The sequence below is a fragment of the Salmo trutta genome, chromosome 20, assembly GCF_901001165.1.
Source record: "Salmo trutta chromosome 20, fSalTru1.1, whole genome shotgun sequence".
Taxonomy (NCBI): domain Eukaryota; kingdom Metazoa; phylum Chordata; class Actinopteri; order Salmoniformes; family Salmonidae; genus Salmo; species Salmo trutta.
The window spans coordinates 25,209,891-25,235,980 of NC_042976.1; the positions used below are offsets into that span (position 1 = coordinate 25,209,891).

At 42.9% G+C, this 26,090-nt stretch overlaps 3 protein-coding genes across 5 annotated transcripts; 1 reads left to right on the forward strand and 2 right to left on the reverse strand.

The window, feature by feature from the left end:
- Window positions 1–870: 870 nt before the first annotated feature.
- Window positions 871–6,013, reverse strand: LOC115155760 (uncharacterized). Of its 2 annotated transcripts, none has more exons than XM_029702687.1 (3): window positions 5,168–6,013; window positions 4,118–4,953; window positions 871–2,598 (listed from the first exon to the last, which is right to left on the reverse strand). In XM_029702687.1, exons 1-3 carry the CDS (start codon window positions 5,442–5,444, stop codon window positions 2,116–2,118), a joined length of 1,596 nt encoding a protein of 531 aa, XP_029558547.1. In that variant the 5' UTR covers window positions 5,445–6,013; the 3' UTR covers window positions 871–2,115. The 2 variants fall into 2 exon arrangements, with proteins under 2 accessions (XP_029558547.1, XP_029558546.1); XM_029702686.1 differs by having other exon boundaries at window positions 871–2,601.
- A 9,962-nt stretch (window positions 6,014–15,975) lies between these two features.
- Window positions 15,976–19,445, forward strand: LOC115155762 (uncharacterized). Its single transcript, XM_029702690.1, has 3 exons — window positions 15,976–16,170; window positions 16,317–16,830; window positions 18,516–19,445. The coding sequence occupies exons 2-3, from the start codon at window positions 16,384–16,386 to the stop codon at window positions 19,227–19,229; spliced, it is 1,161 nt and encodes a 386-aa protein (XP_029558550.1). The 5' UTR covers window positions 15,976–16,170; window positions 16,317–16,383; the 3' UTR covers window positions 19,230–19,445.
- Window positions 19,335–25,130, reverse strand: LOC115155761 (potassium/sodium hyperpolarization-activated cyclic nucleotide-gated channel 1). 2 transcript variants are annotated; one of them, XM_029702689.1, is made up of 10 exons: window positions 24,788–25,130; window positions 24,355–24,541; window positions 23,534–23,638; window positions 23,275–23,418; window positions 22,910–23,071; window positions 22,731–22,824; window positions 22,442–22,569; window positions 22,133–22,279; window positions 20,216–20,453; window positions 19,335–19,905 (listed from the first exon to the last, which is right to left on the reverse strand). In XM_029702689.1, the coding sequence occupies exons 1-10, from the start codon at window positions 24,970–24,972 to the stop codon at window positions 19,730–19,732; spliced, it is 1,566 nt and encodes a 521-aa protein (XP_029558549.1). In that variant the 5' UTR covers window positions 24,973–25,130; the 3' UTR covers window positions 19,335–19,729. The 2 variants fall into 2 exon arrangements, with proteins under 2 accessions (XP_029558549.1, XP_029558548.1); XM_029702688.1 differs by having other exon boundaries at window positions 20,216–20,474.
- Window positions 25,131–26,090: the final 960 nt, after the last annotated feature.

Below are 26,090 nucleotides of genomic sequence, written 5' to 3' on the forward strand. Positions count from 1 at the left end.
CTGTTCGGGAATGCTGAGCCTACATGGTAGAGACAAGTGGAAAAGTATTTCACTCAGATTCTACAAAGAGGCACTGCGTCATTAAATTCCCAGCACCTCTCAATCAACAGAACCAAAGACCATACACAGACAGTCCTTACAGTCCAGTCATCACTATTAACATGAACAAACTGGATGTTAAAAAATAAGAAATACACTTAACTCATGCTCAGAGAATACATAAACCACAACATAAGTGACAAAAAGTGTTAGACTACATTACAGTGCTTTTTGAGGACAGTCATTGACATTATCTATGTTTCTATCCAATTGGCGACAGATTTTCATACGAATACTCTAGAATCTGCATAACGAAAATATACACATTTTCCCAGTGGCGCATTTCCACCAAATGTACTTTATTACGTTTTTTTTTCATCTGTGCGTGATGATGTACACACAAAATGTACTTTTTCGCTTACGTTTTCATGTACTGAATACAAATCTAAAGTTCAATATGTTTCCATCGCATTTTCAACTCTGCCAATAGTTATGTCACAAAAACTGTGGCGTTAAATAGCAAATGTGCCTATTCTGGCCTTGGCACGTGCGCTCTAGACAACAGCTCGCAGATAAAGTGTGGGTAGGCTGTGATGAGATTAGTGAGGATAAGAGCGAGAAAAATATATTTGTCAAACGGCAATCAAGCATCGATTATCATGTCACCAGAATAAGACTCGATATTTATTGGAAAGGAGCATCAAGATCACAGTGCACTTTCACTACCCTGTGAAGTTCATCGTCATTTATTTAATCTGTCGCCAAATAAACCGCATGGTTTCCCGACTCGTAGTGGGAGGACCACACACACCATATCATCGCGACTCCAAATTTACTTCAACTTGATGTTTATTATATCAATATTTGAACATAAAGGCGTTTCCGCCGCCATTTCTCACATAATTAATTTTACCGACACTAAAATATCCCACCATGTCGAACTAACAAATTATCTGTCAGCATTTATAAAATTGTACCGAAACTTCCAGTTTCCATCAAAGCTGTCATGATTTGTTTTTATACAGTATGACTTTACTCGCATTGTGTCATGTAAAAATACATCTCTGTTTTGTTACAGCAATACCAGCATTTCAAACTAAAGCACTAACACCTGAGGAAAACGGTAGGCTAATGTTCGGTCCATTGTAAGTAACGCAAATGTCTCTGAGAACCAAGTAATGGTCGAAAACCACAATGTACATTCAATCATAGAATACTTGGAACTGTTGGAATGTCCTTCTGAAATATAGCCACATTTCAAAAATGCTGATGAGCTCAGTAATTCAAATTCTCACTCAGTTACATCCAGAGGGGCAAAAATAATAGTAATACAGTGAAAATATTGTGACAAATTGATCCATCAAATATCCCTCTGAAAGTTCTCTGTTGGAAAAAAAAAAAAGTTCCCCTCTCCAGCATCTAAGAGTGAAATTGTAGAATGGAGCTAGGATGTTTGAAGGAAAAGTTCACTTTTTTAAACTAAATCTATATTTTGGATGCATATGGCTAAATGCCCAGACACTTTTTTTTGCAATTTCACTTGTTTTTGAGGAACTTACCCCAACCAGTGATAACCTTCCTCATATTCGTTCTGCAGTGCCAGTGTGTGGATAAAGGCAACAACAAAAAAACAAATGCATTCAGATGCAAGTCTTTAGATGTTGTACACATGCAATTGTGTCATTTGAAACTTTATCCACAATGTTGTATTCCATATGATGCGGTAAACCTATCCATCTGACTGCTCCATGGTAGCCATCACATGCACACACAGAAGTATCTCTGGAGCCGTACAAAACGGAATTAAACGTTGCGGATAAAGTTCTGAATTACACAAATTACAAAACACCTAAAAAGGTTGTATTTGGGTGATGTTGGGGCTTTTGTTCATGTTTTCTTTTCACGCCCTGGCACTGCAGAATGAGCATGATAACGTCTATCGCTGGTTGGGGTAAGTTTTGCAAGAAAAGTGTCTGGGCACTTCTACAACATGACATTTACATCCAAAATATAGATTCTAAGTGTTCAAGAATTAAAGGGGCCATCAATGCTCGTATGGAGCAGCACTAGTGTGAGTCACTCTAGGGGAGCAGCAGATATACACAGGTTGTTTAAGGCACAGGCAACCTGCACAATCTTATCAAAAGTGAAAATGTTGGATGACCGCTCAGCGGCCGTGAAGGGGACCTCCACTGGGCCAGTCAGCATGGAGTACCTTAGCTTCACCATGGAGACGACCCTCTCCACATGCCTCCGCACACTCAGCCTCTCTGGGGAAATGTCTGTCAGCGAGACACCTTCGCTCCCTTCAGACCCCTCTCCGCCATCGCTGCCAGTGATTTTCAGCAGGGCACCATGGGCCGCCACCGACTCACCAATGTCCAAATCCTTATCGGCCAGGACCACGTCTCCTGGGAGTAGCTTGCCCAGGAAGCCACACCCCTCTGCCAGGCTCTTGTCGCTGACACTCCCCGGCGACCCCCTGGAGACAAAAGTGACCACGCCCTGCGGAGCCATGCCTATCATGTATTTCAGAGTGTTGCTCCCTGCTGACGCCCCCTGCTGGTTCAAGTAAATTCAAGGAGCAATTTTTTCTGGGTTTAAATAATGACAGGGAGTACCAGTCAAAGGTTTGGACACACCTATTCATTCAAGGGTTTTTCTTTATTTGTACTATTTTCTACATTGTAGAATAATAGTGAAGACATGTGAAATAACACATGTGGAATCATATAGTCACCAAAAAAGTGTTTAACAAATCAAAATATATTTTATATTTACATTTCTTCAAAGTAGCCACCCTTTGCCGTGATGACAGCTTTTGCACACTCTTCAGCTTCACCTCGAATGCTTTTACAACAGTCTTGAAGGACTTCCCACATATGCTGAGCACTTGTTGGCTGCTTTTCCTTCACTCTGTGGTCCAACTCACCCCAAACCATCTCAATTGGGTTGAGGTCAGGTGATTGTGGACGCAAGGTCATCTGATGCAGCACTCCACCTTGGTCAAATAGCCTTTACACAGCCTGGATGTGTGTTTTGGGTCATTGTCCTATTGAAAAACAAATTATAGTCCCACTAAGCAGAAACTAGATGGGATGGCGTATCGCTGCAGAATGCTGTGGTAGCCATGCTGGTTAAGGTTGCCTTGAATTCTAAATAAAATCACAGACAATGTCACCAGCAAAGCACCCCCACCTCCATGCTTCACGGTGGGAACCACACATGCGGAGATCATCCGTTCACCTACTCTGTATTTCACAAAGACACTGCGGTTGGAAGCAAAAATCTCAAATTTGGACTCTAACGTCCATTGCTCTTGGTTTCTTTGCAGCAATTCGACCACGAAGGCCTGATTCACGCAGTCTCATCTGAACAGTTGATGTTGAGATGTGTCCGTTACTTGAACTCTGAAGCATTTTTTTGGCTGCAATTTCTGAGGCGGGTAACTAATGAACTTATCCTCTGCAGCAGAGGTAACTCTGGGTCTTCCTTTCCTGTGGCAGTCCTCATGAGAGACAGTTTCATCATAGCACTTGCAACTTTGAAAGTTCTTGAAAATTTCCAGATTGACTGACCTTCATGACTTAAAGTAATGATGGACTGTCTCTTTGCTTATTTGAGCTGTTCTTGCCATAATATGTACTTGGTCTTTTACCAATTAGGGCTATCTTCTGTATACCACCCCTACCTTGTTACTACACAACTGATTGGCTCAAACACATTAAGAAGGAAAGAATTTCCACACCTGTTAATTGAAATGCATTCCAGGTGACTACCTCATGAAGCTGGTTGAGAGAATGCCAAGGGTGTGCAACGCTATCAAGGCAAAGGGTGGCTACTTTGAAGAATCTCAAGTATAAAATGGTTACTACATGATTCCATATGTGTCATTTCATAGTTTTGATGTCTTCACTATTATTCTACAATTTGTAAAATAGTAAAAAAAAAAAAAAAAAAAAAAAAAAAAAAAAACTTGAATGAGTAGGTGTGTCCAAACTTGACTGGTACTGTATAACAGGATATATTTACCACAGCATATATCATATATACCAAATTAGACAGGACAGATACTCACACACAACAAGTTCACTTCTGACCCGGGTTTCTCCAGGGTCACCCTGAAGCAGTCTATGATCACGGCACAGTCAGGGTAGGTCGAGTGGAGAGCTGCTGGGAGGTTCTTGCGGAGCTCAGCCCTGGAGGGCCAGAAGACAGCCGTGGGTACCAGCGTGGTGGACATGACGTTAACCATTCTGAGCACCGTCCTGGTCACCGTGCCAACCTTCACGCCGAATCGGTAGGCCAAGTCCTGGTTCTTGAGGTCAAGCCGGAGACGCATTAGTGTCAGCAGCAGCTGCTGAAACTTGGAGAGCTTGACCATGTTCTTGGTCCCGTTCATGTGTGGCGCGAGGAGCCACATGACTGTCTCAAATACAAAGTAGTTGGGCAAGCCAGTGTAAAACCTGACCTTTTCTGGGTCGTTCCGGAATGAGGTCTCTGAGAGTGACATTTTATCCACAGACTCCTGGAGAGCCCGGTTCTCCTTCTTCAAGATCTTGAGCACGTCCTCATAGTTGTCGGGCTCTGCGGCTGACCTTTTGCCGGGCTTCCCTCCCCTGTCTTTGCTGTCGCTTGACACTGGTTCAGATTCCTCACCATTGTCACTGGTAGAGGATGAGGATGCACTCTGGGCCACGTCATGGTCCTCCTGGCTCGGCCTCTGGTCGACCACAGACCTGCCCTGGCCCTGCAGGAAGAGCAAGGCGTTGGCCGCCTCCACCTGGGCTTCCTGCTTGTCTGAGATTTCAAAGGCAGCAGTCTCTTCCTTAATTTCTGACTCCGGGGATAGGGGAGCTGATGTAAATACAGAGGGAACATAGTCTGGCGAGCGTGGATTCTTCACCTGTTTACCTGGAGTTGAAGAAAAAGAGAGAAACTTTAGTGAGGCATCATGCACAATCACATTAGAACATACAGCTGCAGTAATTTCTAGTAAAAAAAAATGGAAAGAATAGCAGCAACATTTTATATGGTGATCAGGTGCTGGTTGGGAAAACTTCAAAAGTGAATTGAATGGCATATTGCTCATTTATGGACTGTTTTATTGACAACGTTGGCTGCGTACCTGAGATGAAATGAGTACTACACAGCCTGCTCCCGTCGTTTGGCAGCCAGCCTTCTCGGTTCACAGCAGCTATCCAACGCTGCTTTCTGTCGGGATCGCGTGGGAAACGATAAAAAGACAATGATGTGCCTGGTATTCTTCTATTCCGACAGCCAGCCACCACGCACGTGTGTACCATAATAAGGCCCAAAGGGTGGTGATTTTCCAATACAATTCTGACTCCCAAAATGGTGGCTGTTGGCAAATTAGTAAAGTGACTTTTTGTGGCCTCGTACATTTCCAGTGGTGTGATTCGTCAAGGAGGATCTGTTTTATACCGTTTATCCGACGTCATCAGCACGCGACTAGTATTTATTTTCTGCTGCTACTCGTTGAAAGTTCCATTTACAATTTAGCTAAATTATCAAACGCTGTCAAGCATGGCTGTGGAATCAAGAGTCACACAATAACAAATTAAGAAAGAACCTGAAAAACCTGTTGACAGAGAGAAGGTAGCTACTAGCTAACCAACTGCGTTTGGATAATGTTAGTTCGGAACGCTAGCTACAGCTAGCTGGCTGGTTAGCTAGGTTTTGAGCAGTGGTTTATATACACTAGATTACCGATAGGGGCCGCTAAATTGAAGCCACGGTGCCACCGTCTTGGTGCTCCCCCACAATTGTAAAACATATTTTGGAACCTATAGAAATTGATTTATTCACGTGTACATTTGTTTTTGCCACATTTATTATATTAGACACCATAATGCATCATTTAAAAGGGTGAGCTAAACAAAAAAATCGAAATATATAAAATGTTCCTTAAAGTATACGTTTTAAGACTTACTGTCCCCACTATAACAAAAATACATGTAATTGTACTTAAAACATTAATTGAAATACTGTAGAATTCCATTAATTCCTATGGAGGACTGCTTGGGGAAAAGGCCAAAAACTATACATACAATGCCTTCATCACTGTTTCACAATGCCTCAGTGACATGGCTGGAGATGTTTTGAAACAATTACTGCTTTGCATACAAGCCAGTGAATTCTATGCGTTACAGCTGGATGAGTCAACAGACGTCGCGGGCCTGGCACAGCTCCTGGTATATGTCCGTTACGTTTATGGGGGGTCAATTAAGGAAGACATCCTCTTCTGCAAACCACTGGAAACCAAGACAACAGGAGAGGATATTTTTAAAGTACTGGACAGCTTTGTGACATCAAATGGACTTTGGTGGTCAAGATGTGTTGGTATCTATATTGATGGCGCAAAAGTCATGACGGAGACATAGTGGAGTGGTAACGTGGGTGCAAGCAGTTGCTCCCGACGCCACTTGGATACACTGCAACATCCACCGAGAGGCTCTTGCTGCCAAGGGAATGCCTGACAGCTTGAAAGACGTTTTGGACACTACAGTGAAAATGGTTAACTTTGTTAAAGCAAGGCCCCTGAACTCTCGTGTATTTTATGCACTATGCAATGATATGGGCTGCGACCATGTAACGCTTTTACAACATACAGAAGTGCACTGGTTATCAAGGGGCAAAGTATTGACACATTTCTTTAAATTGAGAGACAAGCTTAAAGTTTTCTTTGCTGACCAATTTTCACTTGTCTGACTGCTTGCATGATGACGAGTTTCTCACACGACTGGCCTATCTGGATGATGTTTTACATAGCCAAATCCATTAATTTGAAGGGGTGTCCACAATTTTTTTTATATAAACTCAGCAAAAAAACAAACGTCCTCGCACTGTCAATTGCGTTTATTTTCAGCAAACTTTACAAAGTTATTGAGGATCCTGTGGTAGGAGAGAATTAAAATAACAGTACAATTATGGATTGGTAGACCAGAGTGCAATAATATCTTATTGATTATGATACAGTAGCAAACCAAAACATCTGAGAGATGTGTGACGTTCTACTTATGTTTGGTAAAACCATATAGGAGAAACATTGTTTCAAACAAGGAGTGTTATGCTAGGAACAATATCTATAGTAATAAATCAGTATGACCAGAGATTAATGACTGATAACCAGTGGTGTAAAGTACTTCGGATTTTTTTTTTTTAAGTACTACTTAAGTAGTTTGTATGGGTATCTGTACTTTACTATTTACTTCACTACATTCCTAAAGAAAATAATGTACTTTTTACTCCATACATTTTCCCTGACACTCAAAAGTACTCGTTACATTTTGAATGCTTAGCAGGACAGGAAATTGGTAAAATTCACGCATGTACGAAAAGAATATCACTGGTCATCCCTACTGCCTCTGATCTGGCGGACTCACTAAACACACATACTTAGTTTGTAAATGATGTCTGAGTGTTTGAGTGTGCCCCTGGCTATCTGTAAAAAATAACAACAATAAAATAGTGCCGTCTGGTTTACTTAATATAAGGAATTTGAAATTATTTATACTTTAACTTTTGATACTTAAGTATATTTTAGAAATTACTTTTCCATTTGATACTTAAGTATAAACTCAGCAAAAAAAGAAACATCCTCTCACTGTCAACTGCGTTTATTTTCAGCAAACTTAACATGTGCAAATATTTGTATGAACATAAGATTCAACAACAGACATAAACTGAACAAGTTCCATAGACATGTGACTAACAGAAATTGAATAATGTGTCCCTGAACAAAGGGGGGGGGGGGTCAAAACCAAAAGTAACAGTCAGTATCTGGTGTGGCCACAATGCTGCATTAAGTACTGCAGTGCATCTCCTCCTCATGGACTGCACCAGATTTGCCAGTTCTTGCTGTGAGATGTTACCCCACTCTTCTACCAAGGCACCTGCAAGTTCCCAGACATTTCTGGGGAGAATGGCCCTAGCCCTCCGATCCAACGTGTCCCAGACGTACTCAATAGGATTGAGATATGGGCTCTTCGCTGGCCATGGCAGAACAGACATTCCTGTCTTGCAGGAAATCACGCACAGAACGAGCAGTATGGCTGGTGGCATTGTCATGCTGGAGGGTCATGTCAGGATGAGCCTGCAGGAAGGTTATCACATGAGGGAGGAGGATGTCTTCCCTGTAACACACAGCGTTGAGATTGCCTGCAATGACAACAAGCTCAGTCCGATGATGCTGTGACACACCGCCCCAGACCATGATGGATCCTCCACATCCAAATCGATCCCGCTCCAGAGTGCAGGCCTCGGTGTAACGCTCATTCCTTCAACGATAAACGCGAATCCGACCATCACCCCTGGTGAGACAAAACCACGACTCGTCAGTGAAGAGCACTTTTTGCCAGTCCTATCTGGTCCCACGACGGTGGGTTTGTGCCTATAGGCGACGCTGTTGCCGGTGATGTCTGGTGAGGACCTGCCTTACAACAGGCCTACAAGCCCTCAGTCCAGCCTCTCTCAGCCTATTGCAGACAGTCTGAGCACTGATGGAGGGATTGTGTGTTCCTGGTGTAACTCGAGCAGTTGTTGCCATCCTGTAGCTGTCCCACAGGTGTGACGTTCTGATGTACCGATCCTGTGCTGGGATGGGAAAACCTTCCAGAAGGACCAACATCGCTACAGCACTCCACCAATCAGGCCTTTATGGTAGTGGCCAGACGGAAGACACTCCTCAGTAAAAGGCACATGATGGCCAGCTTGGACTTTTGCCACCTGAAGGACTCAGACTATGAGAAACAAGATTTTCTGGTCTGATGAAACCAAGATTGAACTCTTTGGCCTGAATGCCAAGTGTCACGTCTGGAGGAAACCTGGCACCATCCCTACGGTGAAGCATGGTGGTGGCAGCATCATGCTATGGGGGTGTTTTTCAGCAGCAGGGACCAGGAGACTAGTCAGGATTGAGGGAAAGATGAATGGAGCAGAGATCCTTGTTGAAGTCCTGAGCACTCTGGGGCAGGTTCTCAGACTGGGGTGAAGGTTCACCTTCCAACAGGACAACGACCCTGAGCACACAGCCAAGACAATGCACAAGTGGCTTCAGGACAAGCCTCTGAATGTCCTTCAGTGGCCCAGCCAGAGCCCTGACATCTCTGGAGACCTGAAAATAGCTGTGCAGCGATGCTCCATATCCAACCGGACAGAGCTTGAGAGGATCTACAGAGAAGAATAAAAGAAACTCACCAAATACATGCGTGCCATGCTTGAAGCGTCATAACCAAGAAGACTCAAGGCTGTAATCGCTGCCAAAAGTGCTTCAACAAAGTACTGAGTAAAGGGTCTGAATATTCATGTAAAGAAGGTATTTCAGTTTATTTTAACCTGTTTTCACTTTGTCATTGTGGGGTATTGTGTGTTGATGAGGAAAACAAATAATTGTATCAATTTTATAATAAGGCTGTAATGTAACAACAAAAAGTCAAGGCCTACTCAAAGGATGGTCAGTAAATGGGACCTCGCTCAGTAGTGTCGAGTCATTTGGGAGGTTTAAGGTAGGGAATGTCATTGTAATTCCGATCAGGTATGCGTCTGTGACAGGATTTTATACATGGCGCTGGTACCTACTCCCTGCACATGCTCCAGCCTCTTCAGCTCAGTCAGACACAGGAAGTACATGGGGGCTTTGGTGCCCACCCCCGTGATCCTCTTCAGCTCCTCCATCAGAAACCCTGCAGGGCCTGCATTATCACCTGAGGCAACAGAGTCCCAAAATACATTTCTGTGGCACTGTTGATCTTCTGAATGGCCTGGTTGAGGCTGGACAGAGGAATCTGTCTCATGTAGCTTGGAATACTTTCTGACACCATAGCCAGACACCGCCCTGGAGGAATGACAAAAAGAGAGCAGAGGTTTGACTAGTAAGTAAATCTATTGGAATTGGTAATGGTGTAACTCTTTTTAGGATATGTTATTAATAAACTTATTGTACTTTCTTGTTGGCATTATCAGAGTTGACCTGTTCTTCCCTGTTGCTGTGTGGAGGATTGAAGGTATGTAATGTGGCTGAACTACTGCTGTGGGGAGTTTCTTGCTCTGGGAAATGAAAGACAAAACCCATCAGAACCAGTCAGCACAGAAGGTAAAATCACATCTCTCTAAAAGCCCACTTGGTAGTACAGACACTGAAGCCTTTTCACCCCTATCTGTGCACAGGAAAGGCAGTTCCCACATCTTCTATTCCACACTGACTTCCACAAGTCTCCAGTGCACTCACCTTAAAGAGGTCCTGTGTGACAGAGCTTAGGTCCGGCATTTTAGGAGTAAATGGCTCGGGGTAATCCCCTCACCCACAGGGTACCCAGGTTGAATGCCTGGGTGGAACCGTCTGGCTCCAGGACTGAGAGGGGGCTTTTCTGCCCCATGCTCTGCTCCCCACGGGCTCCACCACCACCCCTCTACAGTCAGGGAGAGATGAGACAGCGAGGCAAAATAGATACTCAAACTTAACTATTACTATAAGTAAGCACTCAAGTGACTTTATAGCAGTTTCAGCTTACAAAGGGCAAAGAGTTGCCCAGAAAGGACTCTAGGCTTGGCATCTCTGGTGTAGAATTTTCCACTGTACAGCCAATGATTGAGATCTCTGGCACATTATATAACCTGGCTTGATTGGCACCTCTATTGGAGGTTGGAAGTTCCAAGTGATCTTGTTCTTCATCTGCCTGTGTGTGTCTCACCCTGCAACATGACAGTTACTCACTATATTTGAGTGCAATTTGTAGTTATGTCTATGGTCCATGCCTCCATAAATAAACAGACATGTTGACAGACTGACAGTAATACACATCTTTCTGGTGCTAAGGAGCCTGTTGATGTACAGGATCTCAAATACTGGGACCTCAGTGCGGCTTGGGTCACTCTCTCCCTGCAGAAAAAGGGATGTGGATGGGCTTTGATCTTCAGACCTGAGGTGAAATAAAATGTATTCACATGCTTATCACAAACGGACAAAAATATCACATAAAAATAGTCCCAGGCAGTGTCAACATCGGGAATCAGACTTACTCTATCAATACTATGGTGCAGATCATGTAAGAATGCTTGCTCATCAAACTGTCTAAAATGTATTTTAAAAAATATAACAGGGTTTGGCTTTGGTATTTTTTGTATTTCTAACACAAGCTTTTGCACAGCGATCACTCACATCATTACAGAATATCCCAGTCGATGTGTATTTGTGAGGGGTATTCGTTAGAATGGCCAATAGTGTTGATTTTGTAGGTGCTCTGGGATTCGGTCTTGTAGGAGCATTAATTAATTGTGCGAGTCACACAGTTCTTCAAAAGAGTCCGATACAGATGTAAGCATGTCTCAGTTCAAATCTCATAAAACAATGAATTCAGAGTAATTTAGCTTCTGTAGGACGATAGAGAGTGAAGTGCGTCTCCCGAAGCCAAGGGTGGTCTGTAGCAGCCGACTACAGTGATGTGGGAGTCCTTATATACAGTTGAAGTCGGAAGTTTACATACACTTAGGTTGGAATTATTAAAACTCGTTTTTCAACCACTTTACAAATTTCTTGTTAACAAACTATAATTTTGGCAAGTCGGTTAGGACATCTACTTTGCGCATGACAAATAATTTTTCCAACAATTGTTTATAGATTATTTCACTTATCATTCACTGTATCACAATTCCAGTGGGTCAGAAGTTTACATACACTAAGTTGACTGTGCCTTTAAACAGCTTGCCAAATTCCTGAAAATGATGTCAAAGCTTTAGAAGCTTCTGATAGGCTAATTGACATAATTTGACATAATTTGAATCAATTGGAAGTGTACTTGTGTATGTATTTCAAAGCCTACCTTCAAACTCAGTTCCTCTTTGCTTGACATCATTGGAAAATCAAACGAAATCAACCAAGAACTCAGAAAAAAATTGTAGACCTCCACAAGTGTGGTTCATCCTTGGGAGCAATTTCCAAACGCCTGAAGGTACCACGCTCATCTGTACAAACAAAAGTACGCAAGTATAAACACCATGGGACCACGCAGCCGTCATACCGCTCAGGAAGGAGACTCGTTCTGTCTCCTAGAGATGAACGTAATTTGGTGCTAAAAGTGCAAATCAGTCCCAGAACAACAGCAAAGGACCTTGTGAAGATGCTGGAGGAAACAGGTACAAAAGTATCTATATTCACAGTAAAACGAGTCCTATATCGACATCACCTGAAAGGCCGCTCAGCAAGGAAGAAGCCACTGCTCCAAAACCGCCATAAAAAAGCCAGACTATGATTTGCAACTGCACATGGGGACAAAGATCGTACTTTTTGGAGAAATGTCCTCTGGTCTGATGAAAAAAAACTGTTTGGCTATAGTGACCATCGTTATGTTTGGAGGAAAAGGGGGGATGCTTGCAAGCCGAAGAACACCATCCCAACCGTGAAGCACGGAGGTGGCAGCATCATGTTGTAGGGGTGCTTTGCTGCAGGAGGGACTGGTGCACGTCACAAAATAGATGGGGAAGGAAAATTATGTGGATATATTGAAGCAACATCTCAAGACATCAGTCAGGAAGTTAAAGCTTGAACGCAAATGGGTCTACCAAATGGACAATGACCCCAAGCATACTTCCAAAATTGTGGCAAAATGGCTTAAGGACAACAAAGTCAAGGTATTGGAGTGGCCATCACAAAGCCCTGACCTCAATCCTATAGAACATTTGTGGGCAGAACTGAAAAAGCGTGTGCGAGCGAGGAGGCCTACAAACCTGACTCAGTTACACCAGCTCTGTCAGGAGGAATGGGCCAAAATTCACCCAACTTATTGTGGGAAGCTTGTGGAAGGCTACCTGAAACGTTTGACCCAAGTTAAAACAATTTAAAGGCAATGCTACCCAATACTAATTGAGTATGTAAACTTCTGACCCACTGGGAATGTGATGAAAGAAATAAAAGCTGAAATAAATCCTTATCTCTACTATTATTCTGACATTTCACATTCTTAAAATAAAGTGGTGATCTAACTGACCTAAGACAGGGAATTTTTACTAGGATTAAATGTCAGGAATTGTGAAAAACTGAGTTTAAATGTATTTGGTTAAGGTGTATGTAAACTTCCGACTAACTGTAAGTTCACTTTAACCGCAAGCAATTCAAAATGTTTGGCTTTGGTCATCGAGAGAATTTCAGGTGTTAAACTTGGATTTGACAAATTGCGACCCCTCCTCCTCAACTCATCCGATCCATTCTAAAAATGTTGTACCCATCAATAGAAATCGGGTTATGACACAGATTTCCATAGCCACGTTTCTGATAAAACCATTGTCTGCATTTGTCATATTGGCCCATATTCTAAATCATGTCTATTTTTGGAAATAGACTTCTGACATTAACATGCAAGAGGCCAAAACCTGCTCTGTTTTTAAAATCCTAGGGAGCCGGTAGAGATTGCATGGTATCTACCGGCCCAGGGTTTGGTCCCACATTACAAGAGATCAATAATAAAAGCATAACATATATCTCAGTTGTCCAATGCGTGAGGACTTGGCGGAACCAGCACCATTGTCAATTTTTTTAGATTTTGGAAGTATAAAAGTGTAAGTCCACTTGTGTTTGAGAGTGGTGCAATTGCAGAGAGAGACCAAGTTCCTGGTGGTATTGACATGATGGTCTCGTCGGAGTGTTAGCAAATTGTAGGGCATAAGGCAAAGATAATTCACTCACCCATTGATCATTCAGTCTAATTAATCCAGGATGGCATTGAGTAAAGAGCAGGCACAGTAACAGATACATAATGCTGGTTTTTAGAGGTCTTTCAGCACAGGTGTGCAACGATCAGTAGACGTTGTGTAGAATGACAGATTGGAAAACCTGATGGGCCGTGGGACAATCTGGCAACCACTTCTCCGTAGCAGGCCTTGCGAGCAGACAGACGCTCCTGACTCGGCCCACTCCAACTCCAAAAAAGTGTAGTCTACAGTTTACGAGAGGACCGAGGCTTTCTCAATGCAGCCTTCTCAATCAGAAATCTTTGTACAAGAACATTTTGTAAAATAAAGACAGATCTAAAAATAAGTTATATACAGCATCCACATTCACATCAAAAGTTTGCTTCTGTAAATAGGTTCAGGGTCATTAAAACATAACTCTTAACTCTGATCTCAAGGATCAGACAAACTGATTGGCTGCCATCTTGGTGTTTTGGGCATTGCCAGGACCAGAGAGGGCGGAGGAAGGGTCATCATGGGCGTGGGGGCCTCAGCGCTGGAAAACACTGCCACAAATCAGTGTCAGGTTCTAATTGTACCCTCTTCAGGTGGATCTCCGACAGGTTGAAGTTAGAGAGCTGGGGGATGCGCATGGGGTCAATGGATTGCGGAGGAGGTATCTTCAAAGGGGTCACTGAGGGGAGGTGTTCCTCCTTTCCTGCCTCCTGGTCCTCCTCTACTCACTCGGTGTCATCCTCTTTCACTGAAGCTTCTGCCTCCTGTTGGTTCGGCTCTGAGTGAGAGACAAAGTCTCCAGATAAACCAGCGTCGTTCAGGAGGGGAACATTTTACATATAAAGTTAACCAAATACTGAATAGTTTGTACTATGTGAAGTGTTAAATAGATTCTTTATTACGTGTCTGTTTCTGTGTGTTCTTAGGTGCTTTGTAGACATATTTTTCATAGTGTCTCTGTATGTCCTCTGCTTCAGCACCATACACATCTTTATGAAGCTCATCACCTCATTCTCCACCTTTAACTAGGCAAGTCAGTTAATAACAAATTCTTATTTTCAATGACGGCCTAGGAACAGTAGGTTAGTAGGGTCAGAACGACAGATGTTTACCTTGTCAGTTCGGGGATTTGATCTTGCAACCTTCCGGTTACAAGTCCAACGTTCTAACCACTAGGCTACTTGCCACTGCCTGTTGGCGCATCAGCTGCTCCTTCACCTGGCCCTGGGCATGCACAACAAGCCAGTTATGTAAATCATTCTCTAAATATGTATACTAATGAATCACATAGCTATTATTAACTACAAGCAGCTCATCAGGTGCCACATTGAGGGTTACATTGAGGCCGCTGACCTCTGAGTGCATTTCATGCAAAACTCGCGCTGCACCCTCAGTGCTATGATCTGAAACAGTTTTACAGAACGTTACACAACAAAGTGATAATACGGTAGATGTGGACTGACCCTTCTTCTGCCATACACCTATCAAAATGGTTCTGATCCTACATTTGACCTCACCTCTACCCAGTGGAACATTCATATAAATTACATCTAGTTTCAAAGGTTTTTTGGCAAACCGCCTGCTTATCGGAGACCAATCTCGTCATTATTACTGTATCTCTGGTGGAAGTCTGTTTCATACCTTCTTCGTCGTAGTTCTGGTGTGCCTGCTAAATACCGGCAGTTTCAATCTTCACGGCTAGGTTTCGCAGCGAAAAAAGTGCCTACGAGTCAATTTGTTTGCAGATGTGTTTCTAAAAGTAGTATCGTTATCTTGAACTGCAATTTAAACAACTTTCGCTGGCTGTTTACATTCATACAAATTGGCACAGGAATTTGGCGCCACTTCCGGAAATAGTTTCAGTATTTACTATTCAGGACTTTCACCACCGAAGAAGAGAATGCATCTCGAGCTAAATGCAAAACTGCCACCTACCGGCTTCACGATTAAATACATTCAGTTACAGAATCAAATCAAAGTTTATTTGTCACGTGCGCCGAATACAACAGGTGTAGACCTTACAGTGAAATGCTTACTGACAGTCTCTAACCAACAGTGCAAAAAAGGTGAACAGTAAGTAAAGAAATAAAAACAACATTAAAAATACAGTGAAAATGAGAAATGAGCAAGATCATTTTTAAAGAATTCTGTGGTGGACTGACAATATCATCATGAAGAGAAACTTCAAAGGCAAGAGTTCATAACACACTTCAATATGAACATTTGTAACATTCATGACAAAAAAATGTCTATCCATCTATTAATTTGCAATAAACTCACTTCCTTTACTTATAACCCTCTTTAGCATGAGGACGATTAATAGAGCTAGGAGGTGGAGGAACCTTATCAGATCGCTGATTATGCTGGAGAGTGTATAAATACTGAGGAAACAGTGAAGGTCACCACAGACCTGACGAAGAAACATTCTGACTGGTGAGTAATGGAGTATAGCAAGTTTACATGTTAATCTGAATAGCATAAGTATTTACAGAATATTATGGTTGGTAGATATTGGCCTTCTGTATCGACTACACTGGCATATTGGCCTATAATTAGATCTATTTCTCTTAATTCCTCAGCACCAGAATCAGCCGGCTATTTCACAATTAACAGATATTTAGTAAATAAAACCATTTAGTTGTAGCGATGGCAATGTTCGGCAAGGTGCTGGAGCCGGTGGGCTACATGCAGACCATGAGGACCCTGGTGGAGGGCATCTGTACCTACCTGGGTGGCAGTGCCTCAGCTGAAGAGACAGACCTGGCAAGGAAGAACCTGGACTACATAGACCAGGAGCTGGCTGCTGCAGGGCCGGGCCTGCTGACCGACCAGGAGGTCCATCGGCTGGAGGATGACCTGGCTGTGGTCTATTACCAGCTGGGTGCGGTCGTCAGGGCCCAGTCTGAGTTCACCAAACGGGAGACAGAGGTGTTTCTCCAGTATGTTCAGGAGCACCGGCTGGAGAGGCAGCTGACGGCACTCCACAGCCGGCTGATGGGGGTGTCGGTCCTGACAGACCAGCCGACCCTGCTGGAAGAGCTGGTCCAGAGCCGCAAGCCCAAACGCTGGGAGATGAGGGAGTTCTGTGTCAAGGTCAGTGGGGGTCAGGGAGTGGTCAGCCATCAACACACAATGCCCAACAGGCAACAGAGGTCATCATGTTACATTCTAAATTTCTCTAAACAATTAATGTGTAAATCACATTCTTTGGTTTACCAAAATTATCCATGAAGTTCAAAGAACAAAATTGCTTGCCTGGGCACCATGCCTTATCTGACTGTCAGACTAAAAAAGTTTGTAAATAGACATGAAGCTAATGCTTTTCTACACTCTTAGAAAAAAGGGTTCTAAAAGGGTTCTTCGGCTGTCCCCATAGGATAACCCTTTTTGGTTCCAGGTAGGACTATTTTGGGTTCCATGTAGAACCCTCTGTGTAAAGGGTTCAAAATGGAACTGAAGAGTTCTACCTAGAACCAAAAAGTGTTATTTAAAGAGTTATCCTATGGGGACAGCCAAAGAACCCTTTTAGGTTCTAGATGGCACCTTTTTTTCTAAGAGTGTAGCCTACTTCCAGATCTGGCACTCAGCCAAATTATTTTACCCCTAAACATTTTACACTAAAATAGTCAAGGTTACATGTTTATTCAAAATAGATAGTGATAATTGTAATGCAGTTGCATATACAAAGTTCACCCCTATCTTTTCCAACACTTGGTACGTCACACTGAAAAATGTATTCCTCTGCTAGTGAGCAGAAAATGTATGTGGAGAGACAACCTTATTTCACCTTGAGAGAAATACAAACACATCTGTTATGTTAACCTTGGATAACTTATCAGTCACAAACATTGCAGCAGAATGTATGATGTATGAGACTGATTAAATAAAAGCTATTTTGGGCACTGTGTGATCTTGAAGGATCGTCCCAGCCCCTGCTGTTGAAGCAGATTTTTTCAATCATATACATTACCGTGAATATTGATGAGTGAGAAAGTTAGACGCAAAAATATAGTATCCCCCCTGCTCCCCAGTGTAACCTCCCCTTTTATTGTAATGGTGAAAGGTCTTGGAGGAATGATGTGTGCGTCTAACTTTCTCATTCAACATTATTCACAAATTCATTCAGAATGATCTGTAATCATGGTAGCATCCACATTAATGTATAAGTGTTTAGAAACATTGTAATCTTCTTTACAATAAAAGTGACACAAAACATTATTTACCGTTAATTTCTATTGGGCACAAAATAATCTGAAACAAAATAATCAAACTGCAAATGCATCCAACAAATTGAGAGTCACAAGCTTGAAGTGGTCATTGCGGTCTCTGAATATGGGATCAAACACTTAAAGTAGTGAAAAGTTAATACACAAGTGAATATGTCCCAATATCTTTGGTCCCCTAAAATGGAGTGACTATGTATAAAAAGTGCTGTAATTTCTAAACAGTTCACCCGATATGGATAAAATACCCTCAAATTAAAGCTGACAGCCTGCACTTTAACCTCAGTCAGTGTATGATGTCAAATCCAAAGTGCTAGAGTAGAGAGAAACACAAATGTGTCTCTGTCCCAATACTTTTGGAGCTCACTGTGTATAGCTCTATGCTATGCCTCTCCAAATGCTGATTCTTCAAGATGCAGTCTGTTCAGTAAAGTAGACCACCAGTTATCTAAGGGGGCCAACACTACTATTATTTAATCTCCTGAACATGAGTCATATAGTCATAGCATAGAACTTGGGTTTTGTTATATCAGCCGCTCTTCCTTCCTCTTGCAGGTGAATTTTGTCCTAGGCACGGGTCTGCTGTGCCTCTTCACCCAGGCCTTCCTTACGGGCCGAGATCAGGCCCTGCTGATGAAGACCTGGTCTGAGCGCATGGGTTCCCTCTACAGGAAGATGAAGACAACTGGGGGTCGCTGTTCGGGCTACTTCCTACAGCAGGCAGAGGAGGACGTGCGTCAGCAGCTGCAGGAGGCCATGCAAAGCCGTTCAGCTCCCGAGGAGGCGGCAGCCGGCATCCTAAAGACCCTGGAGAAGAACTACGACTGGCTGCGCTGGGCCGTCATGGTGCACCCTGCCATGGGGCCCTTGGAGGAGGATGTGGGGGAGGGCCGGGAGAACACACTACAGCCCAACCACTTCTTGTCCGTGTCATCTGAGGCACCATGCCCTCATGTGGTGGCCTGCTACCGTGACACGCCCACCTCGCTGGACAAGAGCCACATCCACCAGCTGATCGTGGACCTGGAGTGGAAGATCCCCAACCCCCCTCCAGAGGTGTACGCCGCCATCGAGGAGGACCCAGGGAAGGCCCGACGCTACCTGGCCTCTCGCATGCTGAAGAAGCTGCAGGAGGGGCTGGGCTCAGCGGTGGCCGTCCATGTGGTGCCGGGCAAGATGGAGATGAAGTGTAACTTCCCCCAAGCCTCCTACTACCTGTACGAGTACAAACATAGGCTGGCCTCGGGCACCTTGTGTGTGTTTGGATAAGAGAGTGGGGGGGCTGGCTAGTCATGCAGGCTTAGGTTCAGCTGCTGCATCTGCTGGGGCTGGGCACACATGAATGAATACACTACTTAAAAAAACCTCCAGATGTTCAGTCAACTGAAACTATGTTTCCCTTTTTATTTCAGCTGTTTCATAACCAAATAGACCTTGTTTTATGTAACTGACATTTCTTCACAATAAACGATTAGAAAAACAAAACAACTATTTTAATCATTGCCTGTCCTGAAATACACTCTCAGTTAAAGCAACAATATAGTGTGGCATTTTGGATCCACCCAGATCTAGAGTATAACTATTAGTAATCCAGACTATGGGTTGTATGATGCACAGCTAAACATGTATATGTGGATTTGCTAAATTTGAACAAATAAATATTCATAAAATCTTTATACATAAAGTATAATACAATTTTAGACCAGTCTACACAGTACCAAGTCTGAGCTACACTATACATAAGTGGTCACATAAATGGGCGCACTGCACTAGAGATGTATCACATCTTCCTTGTCCTGTTGTGCAAACTTTTCCATGTCCCTCCTTATGTCAGGGAAGCTCTGTAGAACCCTCTGGAAGCGGTCTGAGGACAGAGAGAAGAGCTGGCATGTGGTCAGAGCTCGCACCGTGGCCAAGCGCTTTCCTTTGGTCATAAGGCAGGTCTCTGTAAACCAGTAAGGCACAGAACACAATATACATTTATTAAAATGCATATCAGATATGCCCACGGTTCCTTGTCATATCCTGCATAGTCCCAGGGATGTAATCAGCACAACCATGTAGAACAGGAGAATAAGAATAACTTGTGTTGGGGGTTGGGTCTTTTTCAATTATGTAAGAAATGGATGAAGGATGAGGTATGACTATCAGAATTTCGAGATTACCCAATCTCTTGTGTGATGGCCTGAATAGAATGATGGTCTGAACAAATGAATGAATGATGCTGAAATGAGCAACTCGAATGTGAGCCTGACCTCCAAAGTAGTCGCCATCAGCCAGCTCCTGCGGGAAGGAGTCTGCTTCCACCAGGACCTGGCCGTGCTCGATGAAGAACATGCGGTCGCCGGGCGCGTTCTGGTGGAAGATGACATCATCCTCCTGGAAGACCTCGTGCTGAAACTGGAGGAGGACGGTGTTCAGGAAGTTGACATCTCGTTTCTGGAACATGGGTACGTTGTTCAGCAGGCTCGAACACATCACCGTCAGAATCTCCTGTATAACACACACACAAAGCTTTTCTTCAGATTGTCTAGTTGTGCAACTTTATTATGAAACAGACAGATTCCACTATTAAACACAGCTGTCATAACCTAAGGAAATCCCAGGTAAGTAGAATGTAGTTATGTACTTCATGTAGTTACGTACTTATACTTTCACCGAACAAAAATATAAACACAACATGCATCAAGATTTTACGAAGTTACAGTTCATATAAGGTAATCAGTCAATTTAAATAAATAAATAAGGCCCTAATCAATGGATTTCACATGACTGGGAATACAGACATGCATCAGTTGATCACAGATAACTTAAAGAAAAGGTAGGGGCGTGGTTCAGAAAACCAGTCCGTATCTGGTGTGACCACCATTTGCCTCATGCAGCACGACATCTCCTTCTCATAGAGTTGATCAGGCTGTTGATTGTGGCCTGTGGAATGTTGTCCTACTCCTCTTCAATGGCTGTGTGAAGTTGCTGGATATTGGTGGGAACTGGAACACACTGTGGTACGCGGCGATCCAGAGCATCTCAAACATGCTCAATGGTTGACGTCTGGTGCGTATGCAGGCCATGGAAGAACTGGGAAATGTTTTAGCTTCCAGGAATTGTGTACAGATCCTTGCGATATGGGGCTGTGCATTATCATGCTGAAACATGAAGTGATGGTGGCGGATGAATGGCATGACAATGGGCCTCAGGATGCATTCAAATTGCCATTGTTAAAAGGAAATTGTGTTCGTTGTCCGTAGCTTATGCCTGCCCATACCATAACCCCACCACCACGGGGCACTCTATTCACAACGTTGACATCAGCAAACCGCTCGCCCACACGACGCCATACACGTTGTCTGACATCTTCCCAGGTACAGTTGAAACTGGGATTAATCCATGAAGAGCACACTTCTCCAGCGTGTCAGTAGCCATCGAAGGGGAGAATTTGCCCACTGAAGTCCTTTACAACGCCGATCTGCAGTCAGGTCAAGACCCTGATGAGGACGATGAGCACGCCGATGTGCTTCCCTGAGACGGTTTCTGACAGTTTGTGCAGAAATTCTTTGGTTGTGCAAATCCACAGTTTCATCAGCTGTCTGGGTGGCTGGTCTCAGACGATCCCGCAGGTGAAGAAGCCGGATGTGGAGATCAAGGGCTGGCGTGGTTACAAGTGGTCTGTGGTTTTGAGGCCGTTGGAAGTACTGCCAAATTATCTAAAACAACGTTGGAGGCGACTTATGGTAGAGAAATTAATATTACATTATCTGGAAACAGCTCTGGTGGACATTCCTGGAATCAGCATGTCAATTGCACACTCCCTCAACTTGAGACATCTGTGGCATTGTGTTGTGCGACAAAACTGCACATTTTACAGTGGCCTGTTATTGTCCCCAGCACAACGTACACATGTGTAATGATCATGCTGTTTAATCATTTTGTACAAATCTGTGTACAAAATTTGAGAGAAATACGTTTTTTGTGCATATGGAACATTTCCGAGACTTTTATTTCAGCTCATGAAACCAACACTTTACGTGTTGCGTTTATATTTTTGTTCAGTGTATATTTTTTACATTTGTACATTATTATATAAGGTCTGCATAATGTAAAGTGGGACCTAAAGACACAGTGAATACAGAGAAGTTGTATAAAATAGAATAGAATATGACCGACTGAAGTACCTCTCTCAAAGCTGAGGAGACTGAAATTAGAAAGTTCTTCTCGTCAAACCATCTCCCCCCATAGCGGGCTCCGTAGTACTTGTTGATGCGAAGCCGAAGGTCATTAGGAAGCTTCAAGAAGGTCATGTAGTCGTCTAGATGATTCATCTGTGAATTATCAGGCATTATGGCCTTTGAATGACATGCCATTACAGTCAAAGTGACATCTATAGAGATCCTTGCTTATGTGATCAAATTTGAACCTGAGTCATCTGTGTTAGCTTTATGAGCTAAAGCCTAGGCATTAAATCTCCATTACACTTAGAATACCTTGTTCTTGTAGGCCTTTGCTGCTTGGTCTACGTTGGTTATTATGGCAGCAGCATTGGCCACCAGTACAGTGTACATTAGAGCCCCAGACAGCATACTGGTCATGACCACCCACAGCTCCACCTCATCTAGGGAGCAGAAAACCCAGTACACACAAATACAGTGTAATACTTGGCTATTAAACTCCACGCACTCCAGTCTTGGAGTAGCATTAGTCTAATATATGAGTACGTATGAAAAACAATCTATTGTGAGAACAGAATATCACCAGATTAGGAACAGTCCTTACTTGTTGGTGACTCCGTGGAGCCATAGGATATTTGGATCATATGAGAGAGAGCACGAAACACTCCAAAGGAATACTTCTCACCAACCGTGGCATTCTGGAAAATACCACATTGTTTATATAGGGTGAATTAACCCTTTAAATGCAGCTGAGACCTACATTTCAGTAGATGTGGGGCTTACCATCAGTTTCTCTCGTCTGACCCAGCAGTCTGATGGGAACTCCTCCAGCATCGGGACAAAGTACTGGATACAGCCGTTCCAGTGGCACAGCAGGAACATCATCATAAACAAAGACAGTATGCGGAAGAACAGCTGAACATACTCCAAGTTGGCATTTGAAACCTAACGAGAAAAAAACAAAGCCAAATTATTAAACATGATGCCACCAAAAATATTGATTGGACTGCAAAGATAATCTAGATGTGTATGTGTATGCCAATCAAAAGCACTACCCCTGTACATGTTTGTATTGCTTCTTGGTCAAATGTATTTGTAGTACAAGGTTTGACTTTGTGGGGATGTGCAGCATACATATCAGAACTTACCTTCTCAACTTCATTGAAGAAGCGGACAAGCCTGGAGACTCTGAGGAGCCTGACGAGGCTGATGATTCGGACAAACATGAGAATCCGGACCATTCTACTGGCTTTGGAACCTGAGGTGGAGGTGTCACTGTGGGATTGTAACTCCTGTCACAATAAAAATACAAATACACATACATATTTTAATTCCATGACCTTATATTAGACTGGAACTACTGTATAACAGCGTGATGCTGGAACAGTTGGAGTAATTTATCATTACCGCAATTAATAATATGTAGCCAATTGGGAATGCTGCAATCACATCTGGTATGAACCAACTCTTTAGGTAAATCACACTGATCTTTTTGATATCCAGGATAGCCACCTGTGGAATTGAATAACAGACAGTAGATGTTCAGGTGATTGATATTAATGATTGGCAGCATGCTTCAGACAAATGAATCATTCAACCAGTCAATGGAAGCTAAATGTTTTGGGATTCTGGCCAAAATGATACGAGACAGTGATGCCATCCAGAATGTACGTCATAAGCTATTAATAGAGAAGTGCATTAATATAAACTTGACAGGGTAGTCAATTGGCCAAACTTTCACATTAATATTTTACACCAACTTGGCCTGAAACTGAAACAGCATAAAGCACTAACTGGTTCTTGATCAGCCCCCTTATTTGCCCATCTCCTTTTTATCAAATAACAATGATCAACAGCCATGTTTCATTATGTTTCATCATCTGTGCACTTCAGGACATATTTACTAAGCATCTTGGTCCTAGGTAAAGTTTGTGCCCGTTATTTTCATGAGAGAATTTAAGATAAAAGGAAACCTAATCTATAAATAGTTATCTGTAAATTAATCTACTTCTCAGAATCTTTATCTTCCAAATTTGGAAAATTCCCTCTTGCAAGTAACAGCTGCAGGTTTAGCACATGCGACAGTGGTTCAGTTAATCTGGCCCCTTCTGTGTATTGAAACTAATACAGCTAGGACAAATTGGGATTGCATGCTCGTGGAAGGGGATTATAAAACTATCACAGATTGGGACTGGTCTGAAAATACAGTAAAGTCAGAGCCACGTTACCTCACTGTCCTCAGAGATGATACCCATTCGAAAATTCAGAGCCACATCCATCAGAAACAAAGTGTCTGAGAAGACATTGAAACCTTCCCAGCCCACTCCACTGTACCCGTCTAAGAAAGCTATCTCCATGGGGATCCCAATCAAATTCAGGAATGTGATGGCAACCATACACATGATGTAGTAACTCCTACAAGACACAATAACAAAGGGTTTGCATATTAAAGACATGCAGACACGCAGTTCTTAGAAACACTGTTAGAAACACCCTTTAGTGTTCTCTTTGGCATATACCTATGCTCTTTGCTGTCTTTGCAAACTTTGCTGTGTTGTGCTTTGACAGGCAAACAAAATGCCAAGACATCCAAGGTCTAACTTGTTGTTCTAGGACAGACAAAATGCCAAGGCAGCACAAACAGTAGTTAGAGAAGAATACCTTATGGGGCTGAATGGGTGGATGACCCAGACTCCACTCTGCAGCTGGCGTATACATTCCTTCTCCACAGCTATCTCGCTACCGTACACAGATAGAGATTGCCTGTTCAGCTGAGGCAGAAAGACACCTCTCCAACCACAGTTGCTGGCTGTGCGTCTGCCGACAGGGGCTTGGGAGTTCTCCATCCCAGAAGGAGCACACAGTTCCTCTGTTCAGCCGACCGCGCTGGCCATCCTTCCCTGGGCTGCTGAAGAGTCACGTCTAACTCTGTCTTTTTGGTCACAGGGTAATTTTCCATCACAGCTCCTGTGGCCGGAGCTTATTGAGGTGGGAGGAGAGTGGATGCCAGACCTCTCTCCCCTTCCCTCCCTCCATGGGAAACATATGTTTATATTGCCAAAGCAAGTGAAATAGATAAACAAAAGTGAAATATTTTTTTAAGTAAACATTACACTTACAAAAGAATACAATTATTTAAAATGTCATATTGTCTATATGCAGTGTTGTAATGAAGTACAAATAGTTAAAGTATAAAAAGGGAATATAAATAAATATTGGTTGTATTTACAATGGTGTTTGTTCTTCAGTGGTTGCCCTTTTCTTGTGGTAACAGGTCACACATCTTGCTGCTGTGATTGCACACTGTGGTGTTTCACTCAATAGCTATGGGAGTCAAAAACATTGGATTTGTTTTCGAATTCTTTGTGGGTCTGTGTAATCTGAGGGAAATATGTCTCTCTCTCTCCCTCCCGGCTGATAAACTATTGAGTATCTCCACCATGCAAGCATGAATCAAGCCCAATCAAAAGACGAGTCTGGATCACATTAATACTAAATACAATAGCTGGTTTTGAATATCACAATTATTGTCATCTGAACTAGACAACTAGGAGGGCACAGGATGAGAAGTTTAGTAATTGTAACAGTTGACCATTGAATATGAAAAATAACGACTCTCCTTTTGGTCTGATCTGTTACCCACCAGCACCTCCTCCAGTAAGATGGGAATGAGGGAATCGAGTTACACACAAGGGAACTTTATTGCCATACACAGTGCCGGCTCCAGGCATAAGTGACATAAGGAATCATGTAGTAAGCAAAAAAGTATTAAACAAATCAAAGTACATTTTATATTTGAGATTCTTCAAAGTAGCCATCCTTTGCCTTGATGACAGCTTTGCACACTCTTGGCATTCTGTCAACCAGCTTCGTGAGGTAGTCACCTGGAATGCATTTTTTAACAGGTGTGCATCAACATTGGCATTAGACACCTATAAATAAAAATGTATATAGCATACAGTGA

What these genes read in the sequence shown, in the direction of transcription:
- LOC115155760 (XM_029702686.1), bottom strand. Translation starts at nt 5,444, where the DNA reads ATGTACGAGGCCACAAAAAGTCACTTTACTAATTTGCCAACAGCCACC. An exon ending in TAGTACTCATTTCATCTCAG is followed by an intron (nt 4,954 to 5,167) that starts GTACGCAGCCAA and finishes CTTCAACTCCAG; the next exon opens with GTAAACAGGTGAAGAATCCA. An exon ending in CAGAAGTGAACTTGTTGTGT is followed by an intron (nt 2,602 to 4,117) that starts GTGAGTATCTGT and finishes TACTTGAACCAG; the next exon opens with CAGGGGGCGTCAGCAGGGAG.
- LOC115155762 (XM_029702690.1), top strand. Translation starts at nt 16,384, where the DNA reads ATGGCAATGTTCGGCAAGGTGCTGGAGCCGGTGGGCTACATGCAGACC. An exon ending in TGAGGGAGTTCTGTGTCAAG is followed by an intron (nt 16,831 to 18,515) that starts GTCAGTGGGGGT and finishes TTCCTCTTGCAG; the next exon opens with GTGAATTTTGTCCTAGGCAC.
- LOC115155761 (XM_029702688.1), bottom strand. Translation starts at nt 24,972, where the DNA reads ATGGAGAACTCCCAAGCCCCTGTCGGCAGACGCACAGCCAGCAACTGT. An exon ending in CACCCATTCAGCCCCATAAG is followed by an intron (nt 24,542 to 24,787) that starts GTATTCTTCTCT and finishes TGTGTCTTGTAG; the next exon opens with GAGTTACTACATCATGTGTA. An exon ending in TCTCCTCAGCTTTGAGAGAG is followed by an intron (nt 20,475 to 22,132) that starts GTACTTCAGTCG and finishes TCTGAAGAAAAG; the next exon opens with CTTTGTGTGTGTGTTATACA.